Consider the following 21,224-nt stretch of genomic DNA (forward strand, 5'->3'; position numbering starts at 1 on the left):
CTGTGAATGGAGGATGGAGCCTGCATCTTCCAAACAGCCAACAAGTGTACACATTTGAGTCAGGTCCTTTTGTGGCAATCTGCTCTCTGGCCTTGAGCATGTTTCCGATCTCTCTCCATTCCTTTCCTCATTGGACTGAAGAGAAAAATACCTTTGTAACATGAAGGTGAAATTAAATGAGGTGATCTGAGGGAAGTCACGGTCTCCTGAGAGAGGCACCCTCTCTGCAAGCCACAATAATCTTCTCTCTTCTCACCTTGGATGCCCACCATTCAGGAGTCACTCCTGACTAGCGCAGTCAACCCCGTGCTGCCTCTGAAAAGCAAGTCCCAAAGACAGCCACGAGGAGCCAAAGCATGGCAGAGTTCGAGGACCCTTCCACAGGGCTCAACATGTAGTGCTGAATCTCTGCAGGAACAGGACAGCAGAGTCCTTCTGGTGTCTTTTAACCAGGTTCCAGAGAAGATAGGCATCGTTTGCAGCTCATGCAGAGCTGCCAGCCCTGCCAGGAATATCACCAGAATCCTGCCAAGATCTACTTCCGTTTAGCTGCTTATCTTTTACCTATGCAAACAGATTGTCATGGCCGTTTTATCAGTCTCTAAGAGAGGTCACAGAACAGCAGGGGACATGCCTTTGGCAAAAAAGGACACATTCTTGTCCTGTATCTTGTACTGGTAAGTGAGGCTCTGATCCTGCTGGGCTAGGGCTTGCGATGGTCTTCTCCACAGGATGCTCAGCTACAGTGATAGAGAAAAGAATGAATGAGATGCATCCTTTCTGCCACAAGCCATCCTCACATCTGCTCCGCTGCAGACGCTGCATGCTTCATCTGCAATCTTCACCTGAGACCTCTAGTAATGGGACCAATGTCCAAAATACATCTGATTCCCAAAAGAGATGAAAGAATGGGATCACTCAAGTGACAGAGCACAAAGCCCAGTAAGTGAGAGGCTCTGAGTTCCATCCACAGCACCGCAAGGTCAAGTGTGGCCCTCACAAGAAGAAAAGAAAACAGAAGCTTCTCCTGCACTGATGCTACAGATATGTGAAAGAGAAGGAAGAGGCCTGAAACATTATCTTCTACAGATGACTTTATTCTTCCTGTTCAAAATCTGGCTTGCTCTGGAGTTTTTGGCTAAGCATTGTTTTTGATCCTGTTGCTTGGACTGATTTTTGTTTGTTTGTTTGTTTGTTTTGAGCCATACCCGGTGATGCTCAGGGGTCACTCCTGGCTATGCACTCAAAATCACTCCTGGCTTGGGGGACTATATGGGATGCTGGGGGATCGAACTGTGGTCCATCCTAGGTTAGTGCGTGCAAGGCAAGCACCATACCGCTTGCACCACCACTCTGCCCATGCCTAGACTAATTTTTAAAATTAACTTGTGCGGGCCCGGAGAGATAGCACAGCGGCATTTGCCTTGCAAGCAGCCGATCCAGGACCAAAGGTGGTTGGTGGTTGGTTCAAATCCCGGTGACCCGGGCCCGGAGAGATAGCACAGCGGCGTTTGCCTTGCAAGCAGCCGACCCAGGACCAAAGGTGGTTGGTTCGAATCCCGGTGTCCCATATGGTCCCCCGTGCCTGCCAGGAGCTATTTCTGAGCAGACAGCCAGGAGTAACCTCTGAGCACCGCCGGGTGTGGCCCAAAAACCAAAAAAAAAAAAAAAAAAAATCCCGGTGACCCATATGGTCCCCCGTGCCTGCCAGGAGCTATTTCTGAGCAGACAGCCAGGAGTAACCCCTGAGCACCGCCGGGTGTGGTCCAAAAAACAAAAAACAAAAACAAAAAAAAACAAAAAAAAAATTAACTTGTGCCTTCAATTCCGTGGTTCAGGATGCTGACATTCATTTTGATGATGTCTCTCACTAGATTGTTCATGGGAAAGTGGCCTCAGGGCCAGGTACAGAGTACAGGGCAGAACCTTCTCAGGCTGTACCCTGAGGCATCACACAAGGCCCTCCTGGCTGGTAGATCTGCTTGTTCCTCCCTACTTGATTCTGAACAACTCTGGGCCTAGACTCATCTACCCTTAATGGGTCAAGAGTGTTAAATAGGGGCCAAAGACATAGTACAGCGGTAGGGTGTTTGCCTTGTAAGCAGCTGACCCAGGACCAAAGATGGTTTGAATCCCAGCATCCCATAGGTCCCCTGTGCCTGCCAGGAGTGATTTCTGAGCAGATAGCCAGGAGTAAACCCTGAGTGTGACCGGGTGTGGTCCCCCAAAAAAGTGTTGATTAGAAGCTAATCTGGACGCTGTGGAGGAGGCCTTGGAGATGATTTCGGGAGAAGTTTCCAAAGGCAGAGAACCATGGTATCCCCTGGGCAGGCTAGGACCTGACGTCTCTCCCAGGGCAAGGTTCTCAGCTTCCAACTGTGGCTCCATGCTTTCATCAGAGTAATACTGAGAGGTCAGCAGCAACCCTGATCCATGGGTACAGCTTGGGGGTTGAGGGCGGGTGGGTCACACCAAGAGGTGCTCAAAGCTTACTCCTGAAGACTGTGGTTCCATCCCCCGGCGTCCCATATGGTCCCCCCATGCCAGGGGCAATTTCTGAGCACTTAGCCAGGAGTAACCCCTGAGCATCAAACGGGTGTGGCCCGAAAAACCAAAAAAAAAGCTTACTCCTGGACTCTGCTCAATCCTGGCTCTGCCAGAGACAGCCATGTGCAAACAAGCACTTTAGCCCCTGTATGATCTCCAGGCCCCTAAGCCTCTATTTTACCAGGTACAATCCTGCTGGCTTAGGTATCAAAGTCTGTTACAGTCCAGCAGAGGCCTTCTGCTATGGAGAGCAGGGCCGGGCATTCTCTCCCACACTGTCTCTTCAGTGCTCTGCTTCAGTCACTTCAGAAATAATGAGCCAGGACACCTGCTCCCACAGAACTCAGTGCTTGCTTTGCCCGCAGGCAGCGAGGAGACTGATGGGTTCAGGCCCGGGCACTACATGATCTTCTAAGCATCAGCCAAAGCAACTACTGAGGCAGGAATAGATCCTGAGCACCGCAGGATGTGACCCAAATACAAAGACAGAAAACAGAGGAAACCTCTGCTGGGGCAGCCCCTGGTGTGCATATTTCTAATGTCCCAGGTTTCCCTACCACCAAAAGGAATACTCTCACCATGCAGCCCCTTAGATCTACTGTCATCCCAGTGAATCCTTCAGGCATCCACTGGGCCCCCAATCTTGACACTGCGCACCTGCCCGTGAACATCCTTGCAGAAGCCAGTGGCCAGGCCCTCGGCTCGAAGTATCAGGTGGCTCTGGTGACAAAGGCCATTCAGAAGGAGGTCGTTCTCTTCATCCTCGGCATCGCCATGGTCATGAACAAGGGCCACTACATTTCCCTGCGACAGAGGGAAGAGAAGGACCATGGCTCTTGAGTGGGAAGAGGTGTAAGGAGCACTGGTTCTCAGCACCTCCCCCAGAACCTCCTTCCCACTACCAACCCCCTAAGCTTCCCAGATCTGCTGCAAACACCCCCTCCTGCCCAGATCCTTATTTGCCCCAGGACCTTAATTCCGAACAGCCACAGGGCAGCCTGGCTAGCATTTCCAATTTGGGCTTTCAAGCTCAATTTTTCTAAACCAAGCTGAGCTTCTTTCTGCCTGCCTTGATCACTAAAAGGTGCCACTGTTTGAGGCTGGGTGAGAGGTAAAGAATATGAGGCAAAGCAAGGACTGCAGTGACCCCACAAAGCCAACTCCCATGCAAAAACACATTATCTCTGTGTGTGAGAGCTGGAGGGGACTGCCAGGACACTCAGGTCCCTCACAGGAGCAGGGGAACATACCTTCAGCTGCCTGCACACACTGGCTCTGCAGTAATGGATGAAGTCCAGCACAGCCACAGCCCCCATGCCCAGACTCAGTAGCACACTGAGGTCATCCACCAGCAACACAGGCTGCTTCCACGCACTGTCCCCATCAGCCTCTGGCTCCAGTGACTTCTGCACAAACTCATACATTGGCTTCAGGCTCCCAGTGGTGGCCTCCCTGGGACAGAAAATAAAAGGAACCAGAATGTTAACTCTAAATGTCTCTGGAGCAGCATCCCAGCATAGGTCTGTGGAGGCCAAGGCACCAACAGGTCACAATCAGTCAGAAAGATGAGGGAAGCACAGGCACATATGGCAGTCAGATATTCCCCCAGGTTGCCCAGGAACCAAGCTCTGTGCCAGAAATTCAGAGGTGCAAACACAAACAGTCCCTGAGCTCTTAAGGGCTACCAAACAGTTGCTCTGTCTAGTAAGATTTTAAGGCACCTGAGAGAGTCTTTGGGTTGGGAAGGCAGAAGTCTTCCCAAGGAGTCATAAAGGGCATGGAAGATTGCCAAGCTACTCACATGCCTCACGTACAGAGTGATGTAACAGTCTACCTGTTTCTGACACAAGCTAGCCCAGCTGCCTCTGGCTCCCCCAAAGCCACCCCTGCCATTGCGTCTTGCAACAGGTGTAGGGCACAAAAAGCACCAATGCCAGATACTCTGGGCTGAGGAATAATGACAAGGTGTCATTATTCACTGTCACTCAGTGAAGACCCAAGATTCAGAGATGAAAGGGCCATGTGCTGGGCATACGACAGAGTCTGCATGGCCTCCTGCCACTTGCAAGGCTGAGTGATGTGGGAACAATGGGAAGAGATCTTGCAGGGCTCCCTCTTGGCCATGCTGGAAGGAGAACATCCAGGGGAAAGCTCCACAAAGCTGTCTGTCTGAGGGCAAGCCAAAGGTTTTACACACAAGCCAGCAGCTGACAAGTATTCTCAGCATCAGGGGGAAAGGTATCAGGCTTGCAGGTGACAAGGTTTCTGCTCTCATGCTGCAAAAAGCAAATGATGCAAAAGCCAAGTGGTAGCACAGCAGGGGGGGTGTTTGCCTTGAACATGGCTGACCCAGGATGGACCTGGATTCGATTCCCTGCATCCCATATGGTTCCCTGAACCAGGAGTGATTTCTGAGCACAGAGCCAGGAGTAACCCCTGAGCACCACCAGGTGTGGCCCAAAAAACCAAAAAAAGAAAAAGCAAATGATGCAATCTAACACACGTGGTTATGACAAAGGGGACCAAATCCATGACCCTTGAATGAGCCAAGAATAGAATAAGTAGGGGCCGGAGAGATAGCACAGTGGTAGGGCATTTGCCTTGCACGGGGCTGACCCAGGACAGACAGTGGTTCGATTCCCGGCATTCCATATGGTCCCCTGACCCTGTCAGGAACAATTTCTGAGCAGAACTACTGAGCGCCACCAGGTGTGACCCCAAAACAAAACAAAACAAAACAAAAAAAGAACAAGTGTGTGTGCTAGAGCAACAAAGCATGCTATCCTACCATCTTCCCCGGTAACTAAAATGTTCAGAGGAATGAAGACACACACTTACGCATATACAAACAGACACAGGTGTTTCTTTTCTCCTACACACACGCATGCACACACACACTGACCTGAGAAACTGCAGAGGGTGTGGCTCTTCCCCCTGAGCCCGGAAGAGGACGTCCACTGCTGACTTGAGACCCTCAAAAACTACAAGCTGCCCGCGTTCCCGCGCCGTGGTCAGGCTGACACCCTAAAGATACCACAGGATTACTGTGTGCTACAGGGCAGCCCCTCAGAAGGTAAGCACAAAAAACAAACAATTTCTCTCTCTTTTTTTTTTTGGTTTTTCGGACCATACCCGTTTGATGCTCCGGAGTTACTCCTGGCTAAGCACTCAGAAATTGCCCCTGGCTTGGGGGGACCATATGGGACGCCAGAGGATCGAACTGAGGTCCTTCCTTGGCTAACGCTTGCAAGGCAGACACCTTACCTCTAGCACCATCTTGCCGGCCCCACAAACAATCTCTTGAGAGCTAACAAAGCACATAGGCTGCTTGTCTTGCATGCAGTCAACCCAGATTCGATCCCTGGTACCACATATGGTAGCCTGACCCCTGCCAGGAGTGATCCCTGAGCAGAGAGCAGGAGCAAGCCCTGAGCACTGCCAGGTATGGCTCCAAACCACTAACTAAATAGATAAAATGCAGACCCAGAACACCAATCCAGACCCAGAAATTTGAGTAATGTACATTTCCTCAAACATCCAGGGATGTGACTGTCTAAACCTGCGGCCCTAAACTGTTTATTGTGCAGAAAAGGCCCAGGGAGTTTTAGACTCCTCACATATGAAACTATGTCTGACTTGCCCATCCCTGTACCAGTGTCAGAGAACATTAACTACAGTAGCCTCCCTGATGAAGACTCCCTGTCACCTTTGCTCTCACTACCATACTACTACTGCTACCACAGAAATAACAGCAGCTGTGTTACTTTCCTACTAAGAACATCATACTCTGGTATAGTGTTTCCCAAAGTGAGTGATACCACCCCTGTGCCCCAGGCACTGGAACAACGGGGGGGGGGGGGCAGCAGTAGCCACAGGTATAGACAAATTTCTGTTTACTTGCTTCAGGGAGGTACTGAGGGACTTTTTGGGTTCTAAAATGAGGGTGACAGACCAAATAAGTTTGGGCACCTCTACTATAGGACTCTAAGCTCAGTCCTCTCATTTCCAAGGTGTTGATGATTTAAGTCACAAAAGGACCAGCCAATCAGGGCCTGAGAGTTTGCAGCCTTCGATATAGAAACACCAAGGCCATAGAGACATGCCCACAGACTGGAAGATGACACATGTTCTGGACATGATGTTGCTCTTTGAGCTCACTCTCTGAGCTCTAATACCAAACTTCTTGCTCCTCTGCAGAGGCTGGGAAGGAGAAGCTACTCTTCTTTCATCCTTTTCTTAGTTTATCCCCATCCTGGCCCACCAATCACACTGGCCTTCAAACACCACTACAGAGGATGGTCTCTTCCCTTCCCAGCTGACCTATTGCAAGAAAAAAATATCCCAGGAGGTCTACCTGGTCACAAGTCATGGGAATGGCCTAGACTAAACTAGAAGGTTCACACGTATCCCTGTCCGCCTGCATCTAACGAAAAGCCAAGTCATGCAAAGCGGAGATATGTTGTAGCTGCTGGAGCACTGCCACTGCTGCTGCTGCTGCTTGGGTAGCCAGAAAGAAAGAGAGAGGAAAAGAGAGAGAAGTAGAAACCAAGGGTCTTTTTATTCCCGCCTGAAGCCTGCCCGGGGGTTGGGGGGAGAGAGGGAGGGAGTGAAGAGAGGAGAGAGAGAAGAGAGAGGAGAGAGAAAAGAGGGGAGAGAGAGAGAGAGAGAGAGAGAGAGAGAGAAGAGAGAGAGAGAGAGAGAGAGAGAGAGAGAGAGAGAGAGAAGAGAGAGAATTCACCGGCCAGAAGGGGCTAAGGGAGGCCTGTAGATCTGGGTTCTAAAGATAATAAAATAAGGATAGATGCAGAACAGTCAGTTTCTCGCCAACGCTTTATCTCTGGCCCCCAGCAAACCAGCAGGTGCTGCTCTGGGCACTACCCTGGGCTCCCCCACAACTGTCCAAGTTTTTCTTTTTTATAGCTGGTGTTACAGGGGGGCATGCTCAAGGGGGTGTATTCAGGCCCAACTATCATTACATCAACAGTATGTAAATGTGTGTGGTGTGTGTGTCAATGCATCTCAGTCAAGCCAAAGTGTGTGTGTGAGACACACAGACAGACAGACAGAGACAGAGAGAGTGAAAGAAAAGCATCTCTTCTATATCTGGGACCCAAAACCCTAAGTAAAAACCAGAATCAGTAGAAATGGGTTAGGGATCCTACTAACAAAATCAACTAATGAGACAGGCAGAGAGGTGCCTTTGCCATCTATTTAAGGCAGGGGTCTCAAACTCGCGGCCCGCAGGCCGTTTGCAGCCCTCCGTACAACATTTTGTGGCCCGCGGCCGGCCTTCAAATATCGCAGTATTCGCGATTATTCACTTACCGAATAATCGCAATAAAAATCGCATTAGTAAGAAAAAAAATCGCATTAAACATTTGCATACCCCGAACGGAACTGCTCGGGGTATGCAAATGTTTAATGCGATTTTTTTTCTTACTAATGCGATTTTTTATTGCGAATATTCGGTAAGCGAAATCCCTTATGCAGCCCTGCCTCACCCCGACTTTGTCTCCTGCGGCTCCCAAGTAAATTGAGTTTCAGACCCCTGATTTAAGGGGTTTGTATGCCCTGATTTGCATAAATATTTTTGTTAAGCTCTTGACAAACAGGGAATGCCAACCTCAAATTTCAATACCCATGCACAACAATGCATGCGCCCATCCATATGCATGCACAAATATGCATATACATACAAGCACACACATACAATACTCTCTCTCACTCACTCACTCACTCACTCACTCACTCACTCATGGAATTCCCCGAGGAGTTGGGAAATACTTACCAACTTCTGTCCCACAATATTGTAGTGACTGAAGGACTGGGCGAGGGCCACGAAACAGACTTTGCTATGAGCTGGAAGACAAAATGAACAGGTTGTTAATAAAGTCCCTGCTGACAATCTATAGCCCTAAGACACAAAGAACTTGGGAGGTCTAGAGATCCAGACCTAGCAGATCTAGCAGCTTCAACAGCTAATGATTTTTTTTCTCTGCTTTCCCCTCTTCTGGCTGCTACGAGGTGAGCCATGCTGCAGTGCGCTGAGCTGCACTGCTGCAAACATGCTTGCCCAGGGTCGCCATCTCACCACAGCACTCACTGGTGGCTGCCTTTCACTACAGGGTCTGTGGCCATACAAGGGACAAAGAGACTTTCTTATAGCACAAGGGTCCTAGACAGCAGTGCTGCCTGAACTATACTCAGCAAATGAGTGACACCAGGAATCAAATTCAGGGTCTCACATTTAGAAGATTTTTTTTTGGGGGAGGGGGGTCACACCTGGCAGCGCTCAGGGTTATTCCTGGCTCTATGCTCAGAACTCGCTCCTGGCAGGCTCGGGGGACCATATGGGATGCTGGGATTCGAACTACTGTCCTTCTGCATGCAAGGCAAATGCCCTCCCTCCATGCTATCTCTCCAGCCCTCTACATTTCTAATTACTTTATTTAAGCACCATGGTTACAAGATTGTAACCATGTAACTGTAACCATTGTTGTGTTAGAGTCATACATTGTTCCCCATTTCTCTTCCATCCCCTCAGTTCCCCAGCCCTATTCTACAGAGGACAATTTGCTTCTTTGTTTGTTTGTTCTTGTTTTTGTTTTCAGGTCACACATGGCAGCGCTCAAGGATCACTCCTGGCTCAGAAATCGCTCCTGGCAGGCTCAGGGGACTATATGGGATGCCGGGATTTGAACCACCATCCTTCTGCGCGCAAAGCAAACTCTATCTCTATGCTATCTCTCCGCCCCACCCCTCCTTTTATTTTGGTTTTTGGTCCTCACCCGGTGACGCTCAGATATGCCTGGATGGATATGTGCTCAGAAATCACTCCTGGTGGGGTCTAAGAGATAGCATGGAGGAAAGGCATCATGTACAATATTTGAATCTTGGCATCCCATATGGTCCCCCAAGCCTGCCAGGAGAGATTTCTGAGCGTAGAGCCAGGTGTAACCACTGAGCACTGCCGGGTGTGGACCCCTCCCCCAAAAAAGAAATCACTCCTGGCTCGGAAGGACCATATGAGACGCCGGGGGATCGAACTGTGGTCCATCCTAGGCTAGCGTAGGCAAGGCCTTAGCGCTTGCGCCACTGCTCCGACCCCGATTTGCATTACTTTTAAACTGGTCTTAGATTCAAGAGGATATAGGGATCACAAAGAAGCTTTAGCTACTTTACTGAACAAAATTAATTCTAACAATTTATGGGGAGCTTCTCTTGCTCCTTCTAAGCCAAACATGATGCCTCCTGAAGATAGAAGGAAAAAAATTATCTTCAAACTATCAAGTAAGATGATAAGACAAGCACCTAAAATCTACCCAGTATCCTGGCCTGGATCTGTAAAAATGCTCGAAGGATCCATGACAAGTATCTTTGCTTATTTGGCTGTTTTCTACTTCTAACCTATTCCATGTGTCAATCGCAGTGGCCATGCTACTTTCTTCCTCAGAGTCTTACCAGAAAATCTACTGCTGGGCAAAGTTTCAATGGTGCAGGTGCCCAAAGACCTCAAAACACACAAGGGACAGGCCAGAGAGATATTAAAAGGATGGAAGAACATGACTTGCATGCAGGAGGAAGACTGGCTTCAATCTCCAGTAACACATGGTCCCCAAGTACCACCAGGAAATAACCCCCAAGCAAGGCCCAGAAAGTAACCATGAGCTGGCTATGATATCAAAGCAAAAAAATAGTTTTTGTGTGTTGTTGTTTTTTTTTTGTTGTTGTTGTTTTTGTTTTTTTGGGCCACACACGGCAGTGCTCAGGGGTCACTCCTGGCTGTCTGCTCAGAAATAGCTCCTGGCAGGCACGGGGAACCATATGGGACACCGGGATTCGAACCAACCACCTTTGGTCCTGGATCGACTGCTTGCAAGGCAAACACCGCTGTGCTATCTCTCCGGGCCCTGTTTTTTTTTTTTTTTTTTTAAACCAAAGGAGGTTTAGGAAATAGCTCAAAAGGAGGGAGTGGGGACCGGAAAGATAGCATGGAGGTAAGGCGTTTGCCTTTCATGCAGAAGGACGGTGGTTCGAATCCCAGTATCCCATATGGTCCCGGTGCCTGCCAGGGTCGATTTCTGAGCCTAGAGCCAGGAGTAACCCCTGAGCAATGCCGGGTGTGACCCAAAAACAAAAACAAAAACAAAACAAAAGGAGGGAGTGATACCTGGTATACTTAAGGAGGCAGGTCAAGCCCAGCCATGCATGGTACCACTAGGTTTAACCTTGATAGCCCCTAGCAACACAGGGTCTGAACATCTGGGCACTGCTGGGCACAGGCACTGAACTGGGTGCACTGCATTCAATAAATAAATCAGATACATGTGAATTAAGGAGTAACTTAATTAGGAGGTCACACAGGAGTGTCAGGGATACAGTTACCTGCCCAGTAGGTAGAACAGGAAAGGCAGACACACACACCAGATGCAGGAAGTACCTGCCCTTGGGACTGGCAAGAACGAGACAGTCCAAGAGTGTTCCCTCAATATACAGCTCTCTAGCTCCTAAACACCAAAGCCACCATTCCCCTGGCTTCCTAAATTAGAGTCTTTTTTGTGTACTCTTCTCCTACAACATCAATATTCCCTTACCTTTGAGGTAGAAGGAGAGAAAGTGGTGCACAAGGAAACTGCCATCTGTCCTGGCATCACAGAGGAGAGTCAGCTGCCCCTACCAATTAAGAAGAAAACAAAAAATTGAGGCAGGTGATATGCCACGATGTCGACTGAGTAGAATTCTGGTAGCTTATGCCCAACCCATATTTCTGCACATGGAGACAATAGTATTTTAATTATATATGTGCTAAGTCTTACTCCTACCTTGTTCCCACTGAAAAAAATTATATATGAATCTACAATTTATAAAAAGGGTAAAGAAATCTTCAAAAAAAAAAGGGGGGGGGGAGGCCAGAGAGATAGCACAGTGCTAGGACATTTGCCTTGCATGCAGCCGACCCAGGAGGGACCGGGTTCAATTCCAGGACCCCCAGCCTGCCAGGGGCAATTTCTGAGTGCAGAGCCAGGAGTGGCTCCTGAGCACCAGTGGGTGTGGCCCATCAACCAAACAATCAATAAATAAAGTTTAAAAAAAAAGCATCTACAATTAAAGTGTGGTCATTATTATGTCACTCAGACATGCAAACAAACCTCAGCTGCTACTTTTTTTTTCTTTTTTTTTTTGGTTTTTGGGCCACACCTGGCGGTGCTCAGGGGTTACTCCTGGCTGTCTGCTCAGAAATAGCTCCTGGCAGGCACGGGGGACCATATGGGACACTGGGATTCGAACCAACCACCTTTGGTTCTGGATCGGCTGCTTGCAAGGCAAATGCCGCTGTGCTATCTCTCTGGGACCCAGCTGCTACTTTCAAAGCAAACAGAGAATAAGGGGCCAGAATTGTGGCCTAAGTAGAATATATGAGCTTTGGGCCGGAGAGATAGCACAGCGGTAGAGCATTTGCCTTGCATGCAGCTGATTCGAACAGATGGTGGTTGGAATCCCAGCATCCTATATGGTCCCCCATGTCTGCCAGGATCGACCTGTGAGTGCAGAGCCAGGAGTAACCCCTGAGCACTGCTGGGTGTGACCCAAAAAACAAAACAAAAGAATATATGAACTTTGCCCTGGGTTAGATCCACCACGTTATAATGCCCCTTAAGTGTGCCTGAGCAATCAGAGCACCATCAGGGGTACCTCCCTTTAGCCCCCTGCTAAAAAAATGGGGTGCAGAAAAAAGACAGCTCAATAAAATCAATGCATGCTTTGCATGTGGGAGGTCCACATTCAATCCCTGGTACCATATAGTCCCTCAACTCTAGTTTGGAAAGAACCCTGAGCACTGTCTAAATGACAAACAAACAAAAACTAAACTGACTTCTTGGCCAAAAGATGGTACAAGCAGGTGCATGACTTTATGCATATGTGACAAGCATGGGTTGTATCCCCAGCATCTCATGGTCCCCAAGCACTGCAAGGATTAAGGCCTGAGCACAGAGCCAGATGGGGCACTGGTAGGTGTGCCCCAAAAACCAAAATAAACAAATATATAAAGTTCCTTCTTTTTTCTCACTTTTTTGGGTTTTTTTGTTGTTGTTTTTTTTGTTTTTTGTTTTTTGTTTTTGGGCCACACCCGGCGTTGCTCAGGGGTCACTCCTGGCTGTCTGCTCAGAAATAGCTCCTGGCAGGCATGGGGGATTCGAACCAACCACCTTTGGTCCTGGATCGGCTGCTTGCAAGGCAAACACCGCTGTGCTATCTCTCCGGGCCCTCTTCTCACTTTTTCACCTTTGTAAATTGGACTAGTCTTGGAAGGAAATAGATTCTGGGGCCGGAGCAGTGGCGCAGTGGTAGGGCATTTGCCTTGCTCGAGGCTGACCTAGGACGAACCGCCGTTCGATCCCCTGGCATCCAATATGGTCCCCCATACCAGGATTGATTTCTGAGCGCAAAGCCAGGAGTAATCCCTGACCGTCACAGGGTGTGGCCCAAAAACAAAACAACAATAACAAAAAATAGATTCTGAACAAAGGAAACTTTATTATCACACTCCTAAAACCACATTATTACCAAGATTGACCTTCTGAAAGTTCACCTGGTTCATCAGTCTCCATCTTCCTAATTCTCATCTAAATTCTATCCCCATAAGGTGGAGAAAAGGGAAGAAGCTTTTGCTAAGAGAAACCTTGAGTGCCAAAATTCTTCCTTTCACCCTGATATGGCTTCAGGCGGACCTTTGTTTCTGGGGAGCTCTGGTCTAAAGATGGTCTCTGCCTGGACCAGATAGTACAGCGGGTAAGGTGCTTGTCTGGCATGCAACTGACTGCAGTTCCATCACCAACGTCACATATGGTCCTCTGAACACCATTAGGAGTGATCCCTGAGAAACAAGCTAGGAATAAGCCCTTAGCACCACTGGGTCTGGCCCCTAACCCCTAAAAACTTGGAATTTTAAAAGATGGTCTCCATGTGCCTGGCTTTGCTGCTCCAGCCATCATTGGTTCTTGTTTGTGGCATGGCAGTTTAGGATCAACGAGTGCAAGGCATATTATCTGTGTAGTTGCAATTCTCTCCCATCTATAAAATAGGAAGCATCACATTCAAATTTTGAGGATCACCCGCCGGGGCTGACAATCCCAGATACCCACTTACAACCTCCCACTTTCCAGGCCAGGTGAATGCTAAGTTTGGAGGTGCCTGACACTGGCAGGGTAAGTAGCACATCTGGAGGCTTGGACAGACTAGCACAGCATGCTGGGAAGCTAAACTCTTCAAGGATCTACTGATAGTTTGCCTGGCTCTGAGGGTCATCACACACCGAGTAGCTTCCTTGCAGGCTGGAGGAGTGGAGGAGGAGCTTATCATCTCCACAAGAACATAAAAGTTACAAAATGTGCTAATTAAATTCCTGGGCTAAAAAAGTAGAAAATTCCAAGGTCCACAAAACGTGAGAAGATGGAGAGAATAGATGAATAGATGGTGTGCCCATCATCCATCTGCTGACATCCTGTGAACGGTAGAAAACTGAACTCTTCTTCCTAACAACCTCCCTAGGAGTGCCAGGAACACCACCCCACAACCCACACCCCACCCCACACCCCAAACCATTCCACACCACCCCACACACAGCTCCACGGTACTAGTCTGTGATCATAATTAATTAACCACACGTGGAACATGATACCATGATATATGATTCCTGGAGACTGTTTCTGGGTTGTTTGTTTTGTTTTGATTTTGTTTTGCAATTCTTCTGAAGGTGCTAAGGATGGATCCATCCCGGGCTTATTGCATACAAAGCTATGCGCCCCAGCGAGCTAAAAAAAAAAAGCAGCTGTAGCCCGGATCCGAAGGGATCCTATAGGGCGCAGCAGGCCCAGGTAGATCCCGCACGCCCCGGTCGGAACCTTCCGGACTACAACTCCCAGGAGCCCCCGCGCGGCAATGTGGCTCCCAGAGACCACGTGCGCTTCATCCGGGAACGCGGCCTTCCGCCATATTCCGGAAGTCGCCCTCAGCCGGCCGTAAGACAACTAGCTCACCTGCTCCGGCCTGTCGGGAGTGGTGTTGAGTAGGTTATTAAGTTCCGGGAACATCCTGAGCTCCAGAAACGAGCCAGCGCGGGCTCCGGAACCGAAGCGGGTCGCGGTAGCGGCGGCGGCGATGATGATGCTGAAGACTGGAGAGCAACACAGCGCCGCTCCCGAGTGCGCAGGCGCAACCCCGCTCACCGCAGCCAATCAGGAGGGAGGGTGGTCGGGGCTTGAGGCGCGCATGCGCAGGAGTCCTGGAGACCGGAAAAAGAAGCGACCCCCCCCCCCCCCGAGCTGTCTGTCAATTTCCCAACTCCTGCCCAGTCTCTCCCTCTTTTTAATCTCTCTTCTCTCAGTCTCTACTTTGGACCTTCCTGAACTGTCTGACTGTTCTTCTCACTTAATGAATCTGGTGCTCTCTGTGTCCCAGACTCTTGAAGTTCAGGCTGCAATGGAATTGCACGTGGAAAAGATCCAGAGAGGAAAGCAAGATCAGAAAAATGATCAAACTGGGGTGTTAAGGGAAATTTTATGAAAATAGATGCTATAATAACTCAGATAGGTGATAGATGCCTGTTAAGTCTTTCTCCACCCCCACCTTGATCAGATATAGATGCCTGTTAAGCCTTTCTCCACTCCCACCTTCTTGATCCCCTTGATCTAGAAATTCACCTTGAGACAGATATCAACGGCCTGCAGCCCTGGTAAACCATCAGCCAAGGCCCCTCCTAAGAGGAATTTGACATATTTGGGCAAAAGAATGGACTTCTGCTCGCCCCTCCTTAGGTTCTCGCTTTATTTAAAAAAGGACAAGCTCACCATCTGTTGGACATTGTGTTTGAACCTGGACTAGGGATTGGTGCATTCTATAAGCCCTACTTTCTTTCCATCGATGCCCTCCTTCTAAGGTTCCTTAGAACCTGTAAAAAAAACTTCCCTAGATTGCCCAGGGCTTCTGGTTTCAGTCCATATGGCAGATCCCAGCGCCCCCAGCTAGCTGGAATCAATAAACCTGATTTTGCTGACTGCATTCTCTGAAGATTCGTGGTCTTTATTTGAGGCAGCGGGCTTTCTTGGACCCTTAACACGAGGAGGTGGTATTTGGAGATCCCGAATTCCATAGCTGGGAGCTTCAAGTGCTCAGAGGACCTCTTGGAAATTCCCAGTACTGCCCAATGAGCAAGCACTATGGTTATACCCAAACTTCAGTGGTCCCAAGGCCCTGAGCACAGCCTGGGAACCCCATTCCTACCCCCACCTCAAGTAAATACAAGTTTTTGGGTTTTGTAAAGCAAGATAAGGGAATCATTATGGTGTAGGGGTTGGTTTTCAAGTTTTAGAGGTTAGGGTTGGCTCAGTAGGAAACAAGCATGAGAAAACCGTTCTGTGTCTGCACCCCAAGAGCCTTTGCACTAACTGTTACTCTTCCTGCAGTGCTCTTTTCCCTCACTCTGAGCCTACTATAAATTGCCCTACCTTCAGGTAGGAAAGACAGTGCCTTGGGTAACTGTGCCTGGCATGTATTGATTCCAGTTCCGCCCCAGGACTAACATGGTCTTCTAAGTACCTCCAGGTATAACCCTCGTATCAGATCCAAAAGGTATAGGTGAGCATGTATAGGTGTGATGTAAAGCAACTCCTCCCCCCAAAAAAGATAAAATCCACTACCTTTGGGGCCGGAGAGATAGCATGGAGGTAGAGTGCCTTGCATGCAGAAGGACAGTGGTTTGAATCCCAGCATCCCATATGGTCCCCTGAGCCTACCAGGTGCAATTTCTGAGCATAGAGCCAGAAGTAACCCCGAAGCGCTGCCAGGTGTGATCCAAAAAACAAACAAACAAAAAAACCCTACCTTCTACAGGACTTTGCTCAGATGTCACTTTATCAGGGAGTTAGTCCCCAAGTACTTCTAAAGGCAAACTTTGACTACCCCAACATTTTTTTTTTACTGTTTCCCTTGAAGTTTTTTGTTTGTTTGTTTTTGGTTTTGGTTTTGGTTTTTGGACCACACCCAGTAATGCTCAGGGGTCACTCCTGGCTTGGGGGACCATATGGGATGCCGGGAGATCGAACTGAGGTCCATCCTAGGCTAGCGCTGGCAAGGCAGACACCTTACCTCTAGCACCACCATGCCGGCCCCTCCCTTGAAGTTTTGCTTGTATATTAATAGTATTAATAACTCATTTACCATGAATAAACGTGTTCTAGCCCTATCAGCTGCAATTCCTCAGGATCGGCCTGTACTTCAACCAAGTGAATTTATTTTAATTTTCCCCTACTATTTAAGTTTTGTTTTAATAAAATACTCAAATAGCTTGCAAGCAATGGAAATATGTAAAAGTAAAGATTTTCCCCTTTATAATTATTTAAATACCGTGGCTTAAGGTGTTTCACAATTGCAAAGTTGTTCATGATTGAGTTTCAATCATACAATGTACAATAACCTTCACCAGTGTACATTTCTCACTGCCAATGTCCCAGGTTTCCCCTCCCACCCTGCCTCCTGCCTCCTGCCTGCCTTTAGGCAGATCCCCACTCCCCGTTTTTTTCTTTTAGACTAAGTGGCTTGCAATATGGTTGCTGAAGGGGTATCATGCCCATCCCTTTATCTCCTTGCAGCAAGCACCTAGTTCTTGTTCTGAGTGATTAGTTCCAATTATTATGGTCACAGTGGTCTTTTCTCTGCCCTATCTGCACTCCCCTGCGATTTGTGGCAAGCTTCCTACCTTGGACTGGCTGGTCCTCCTGGCCTTCCTCTCTATTGTCTTTAGATACTATTACCATACTAGCTTTTTTTTTTTCGGGAGGGGAACAGACCCGGTGATGCTCAGGGATTACTCCTGGTTATGTGCTCAGAAATCGCTCCTGGCTTGGAGGACCCTGCAGCACTCAGGGGTTACTTCTCACTCTATGCTCAGAAATTGCCCCTGGCAGGCATGAGGGACCATATGGGATGCTTCGATCCGTCCTAAGTTAGCACGGGCAAGGCCTTACCGCTTGCGCCACCACTCCAGTCCCAATACTAGTTTATTTTTTATATATCCCACAAATAAGTGGGATGATTCTACATCTATGGCTCGCCTTCTGTCTCATTTCACTCAGCATAAAATTCTTCATATCCATCCATGTATAAGCAAATTTCATCACTTCATTTTTCCTAATGGTTGCATTGTATTCCATTGTGTAGTTGTACCCTGGTTTGTTTAGCCACTCATCTTTTCTTGGACACTTGGGTTGTTTCCATATTCTGGCTATTGTGAATGGTGCTGTGATGAATAAATGAATGCAGGAAACTTTTCTATATTGTTTTTTAGGGCTCCTAGAGCATATTCCTAGAAATAGTATTGCAGAGTCATGGAAGCTCAACTTGTAGTTTTTTTGAGGAATATCCATATTGTTTTCCAAAGAGGCTGGACCAATCTACCTTCCCACCAGCAGTAAATAAGAGTCCCTTTCTTCCCAATTCTGTACCAGCACTGGTTGTTCTTGTTTGTTTGTTTTTTTCTTTGTGATGTGTGCCAGTCTATGTTGTGTGAAGTGATATCTCACTTGTTTTGATTTGCATCTCCCTAATGATTAATGATGTGGAGCATTTTTCATGTGCCTTTTGGTCATCTGTATTTCTTCTTTGAGGAAATGTCTGTTCATTTCTCCATATTTTTGGATAGGGTCGGATGTTTTGTTCTTTTTAAGCTCTACCAGTGCCCTATATATCATAGATACTATTCTTAGTTTTATGTAGTTCCATTTATCTTTGAAAGATGAGATTATTGATTCACTTCAGTGAAGGAGGTGGCTCACCAAGGCTAGGGAGGGTAGGAGGAGTTCAAGTGACACATAAATTAAGCACTGTTTTGATAGATTCAGTATAAAGAATCGAATACGTGTAAAAGGACAAAAGAATATGTGTAGCATTCTCTTAGCACTGCATAATGGATCCAGGTTTCCATGGAAACCTTAACCTGACATGATTAAGATAGAGTTGATGTGCAGTAATCTGAAATTCTTATATAGGCTGAAAATCAGGCATCTTCTCTGGACAAAGGTACTTAGGATCTCCAGTCAAGAATGGGATGTCGGGCCCGGAGAGATAGCCCAGCGGCGTTTGCCTTACAAGCAGCCGATCAGGACCAAAGGTGGTTGGTTCGAATCCCGAATCCCGGTGTCCCATATGGTCCCCCGTGCCTGCCAGGAGCTATTTCTGGGCAGACAGCCAGGAGTAACCCCTGAGCATTGTCGGGTGTGGCCCAAAAACCAAAAAAAAAAAAAAAAAAAAAAAAAAAAAAAAAGAATGGGATGTCTCACACCAGAAGTGTTTGCTAAGTGTAGAGCCAGGAGTAACTCCTAAGTACTACGTTGATGTTATGAAAGGGAAAAATCAGGGGCCAGAGATATAGCACAGGAGATAAGTCAAGCCCTATTCAGTCCTAACACCACATATGGTTCCTTGAGCATCTCTAAGAATAAGTCCTGAAGTCCTGAGAACTACCAGGTGTGTCCCCAGCCCAAGAAAAGGGGGAAAGCAGGGGCTTGAAAGATAGAGAGACAGAATAGAAGGCAATGTGTTTTACATGTAAGAATTTCTCTGGTTCAGTCCCCAGCACCACTGACACCTCCATTAATCATTCCTAATTAGAGTCAGAAGTAACCACTGAGGGCTGGAGCAGTGGTGCAAGCAGTAGGGTTTTTGTCTTGCATGTGCTAACCTAGGACGGACTGCAGTTTGATCTCCCAGCATCCCATGAGGTCCCCCAAACTAGGAACGATTTCTGAGTGAATAGCCAGGAGTAACCCCTGAGTGTCACTGGGTGTGGCCCAAAAAGCAAAAAAAAAAAAAAAGTAATCACTGAGCCTACCAGGTATGACCCAGCTCCCATAATTAATTAACTAATTTTTTTTTTTGGTTTTTGGTTTTTGGGCCACACCCGGCAATGCTCAGGGGTTACTCCTGGCTGTCTGCCCAGAAATAGCTCCTGGCAGGCACGGGGGGACCATATGGGACACCGGGATTCGAACCAACCACCTTTGGTCCTGATCGGCTGCTTGTAAGGCAAATGCCGGGCCCCATAATTAATTAATTAAAAATTAAATACCGGGGCCGGAGAGATAGCACAGTGGTGTTTGCCTTGCAAACAGCCAATTCAGGACCTAAAGTGGTTGGTTCGAATCCCGGTGTCCCATATGGTCCCCTGTGCCTGCCAGGAGCTATTTCTGAGCAGATAGCCAGGAGTAAACCCTGAGCACCGCCGGGTGTGGCCCAAACAAACAAACAAACAAACAAACAAAAAAATTAAATACCAGGGGCCAGAGAGATAGCACAGCGGTAGGGTGTTTGCCTTGCACATAGCCAACCCAGAATGGACCTAAATTTGATTCCCATGAGCCTGTATCTCCCAAGTCTGCCAGTAGTGATTTCTGAGCACAAAGTCAGGAGTAACCCTGAGCAATGCTGGGTGTGGCCCAAAAACAAACAAACAAAAAATTAAATTTAAATACCAATATGCACATGAAAAAATGTTCAACTCACTTATTAGAAAAATTCAAATCAGGGCCCGGAGAGATAGCACAGCGGTGTTTGCCTTGCAAGCAGCCGATCCAGGACCAAAGGTGGTTGGTTTGAATCCCGGTGTCCCATATGGTCCCCTGTGCCTGCCAGGAGCTATTTCTGAGCAGACAGCCAGGAGTAACCCATGAGCACCGCCGGGTGTGGCCCAAACAAAACAAAACAAAACAAAAACAAAACAAAAACAAAGAAAAATCCAAATCAAGACAACAGTGAGATACCATCTCACACCAGTAAGAATGGCACATATGGGCCCGGAGAGATAGCACAGCGGCGTTTGCCTTGCAAGCAGCCGATCCAGGACCAAAGGTGGTTGGTTCGAATCCCGGTGTCCCATATGGTCCCCTGTGCCTGCCAGGAGCTATTTCTGAGCAGACAGCCAGGAGTAACCCCTGAGCATCGCCGGGTGTGGGCCAAAAACCAAAAAAAGAATGGCACATATCAGAGCCAGAGCAATAGTACAATGGTAGAGTGTTTGCTTTGCACACGGCGAACCCAGGTCAGGCCAGGGTTCAATGCTCTCCCCACCCAGCCTGCCAGGAGCAATTTCTGAACGCAGAGCTAGGAGTAACTCCTGAGCACTGCCAAGTGTGGCCCAAGAACAAAAAAATAAATTATTAAAAACCAGGGACTAGAGTGATAGCTCAGTGGTAGGGCATTTGCCTTGCACGCTGCCAACCCAGGTTTGATTCCTGGCATCCCATATGGTCCCCTGAGCCTGCCAGGAGTGATATTTGAGTGAAGAGCCAGGAGTAACCCCTGAGCGCCACCAGGTGTGGCCAAAACCAAAAACAAACGGACATATGTGTACGCTATTATTCCTTGCTGCACTTAGTAAATGAATAGATTCTGAAGATGTGGTACATATGAACAATGGAAAATCATGCATCTGCAAGGAATGATGAAATCATGCAATTTGCTGCAACTTGGTTTGAACTGGAAGATACATTGAATGAAGTAAGAGAGAAGGACAAACACAGGTTGATTTCACATATCTGTGGTATATAGAAAACTGGATGAGGAAATGTAATATAGTAAGGGGGATGCCTCGATCACTCTTGATCCCAGAGCCTAGAGAGGAAAAG

General features: G+C 47.9%; 1 protein-coding gene across 1 annotated transcript; it reads right to left on the reverse strand.

The window, feature by feature from the left end:
• Positions 1 to 244: 244 nt before the first annotated feature.
• On the reverse strand, positions 245 to 14,742 carry ELP6 (elongator acetyltransferase complex subunit 6). Its single transcript, XM_049777411.1, has 7 exons — positions 14,586 to 14,742; positions 11,142 to 11,220; positions 8,336 to 8,406; positions 5,450 to 5,571; positions 3,798 to 3,999; positions 3,205 to 3,351; positions 245 to 740 (listed from the first exon to the last, which is right to left on the reverse strand). The coding sequence occupies exons 1-7, from the start codon at positions 14,637 to 14,639 to the stop codon at positions 612 to 614; spliced, it is 804 nt and encodes a 267-aa protein (XP_049633368.1). The 5' UTR covers positions 14,640 to 14,742; the 3' UTR covers positions 245 to 611.
• Positions 14,743 to 21,224: the final 6,482 nt, after the last annotated feature.

The sequence above is a fragment of the Suncus etruscus genome, chromosome 7 (genome assembly GCF_024139225.1).
Source record: "Suncus etruscus isolate mSunEtr1 chromosome 7, mSunEtr1.pri.cur, whole genome shotgun sequence".
Lineage (NCBI taxonomy): Eukaryota > Metazoa > Chordata > Mammalia > Eulipotyphla > Soricidae > Suncus > Suncus etruscus.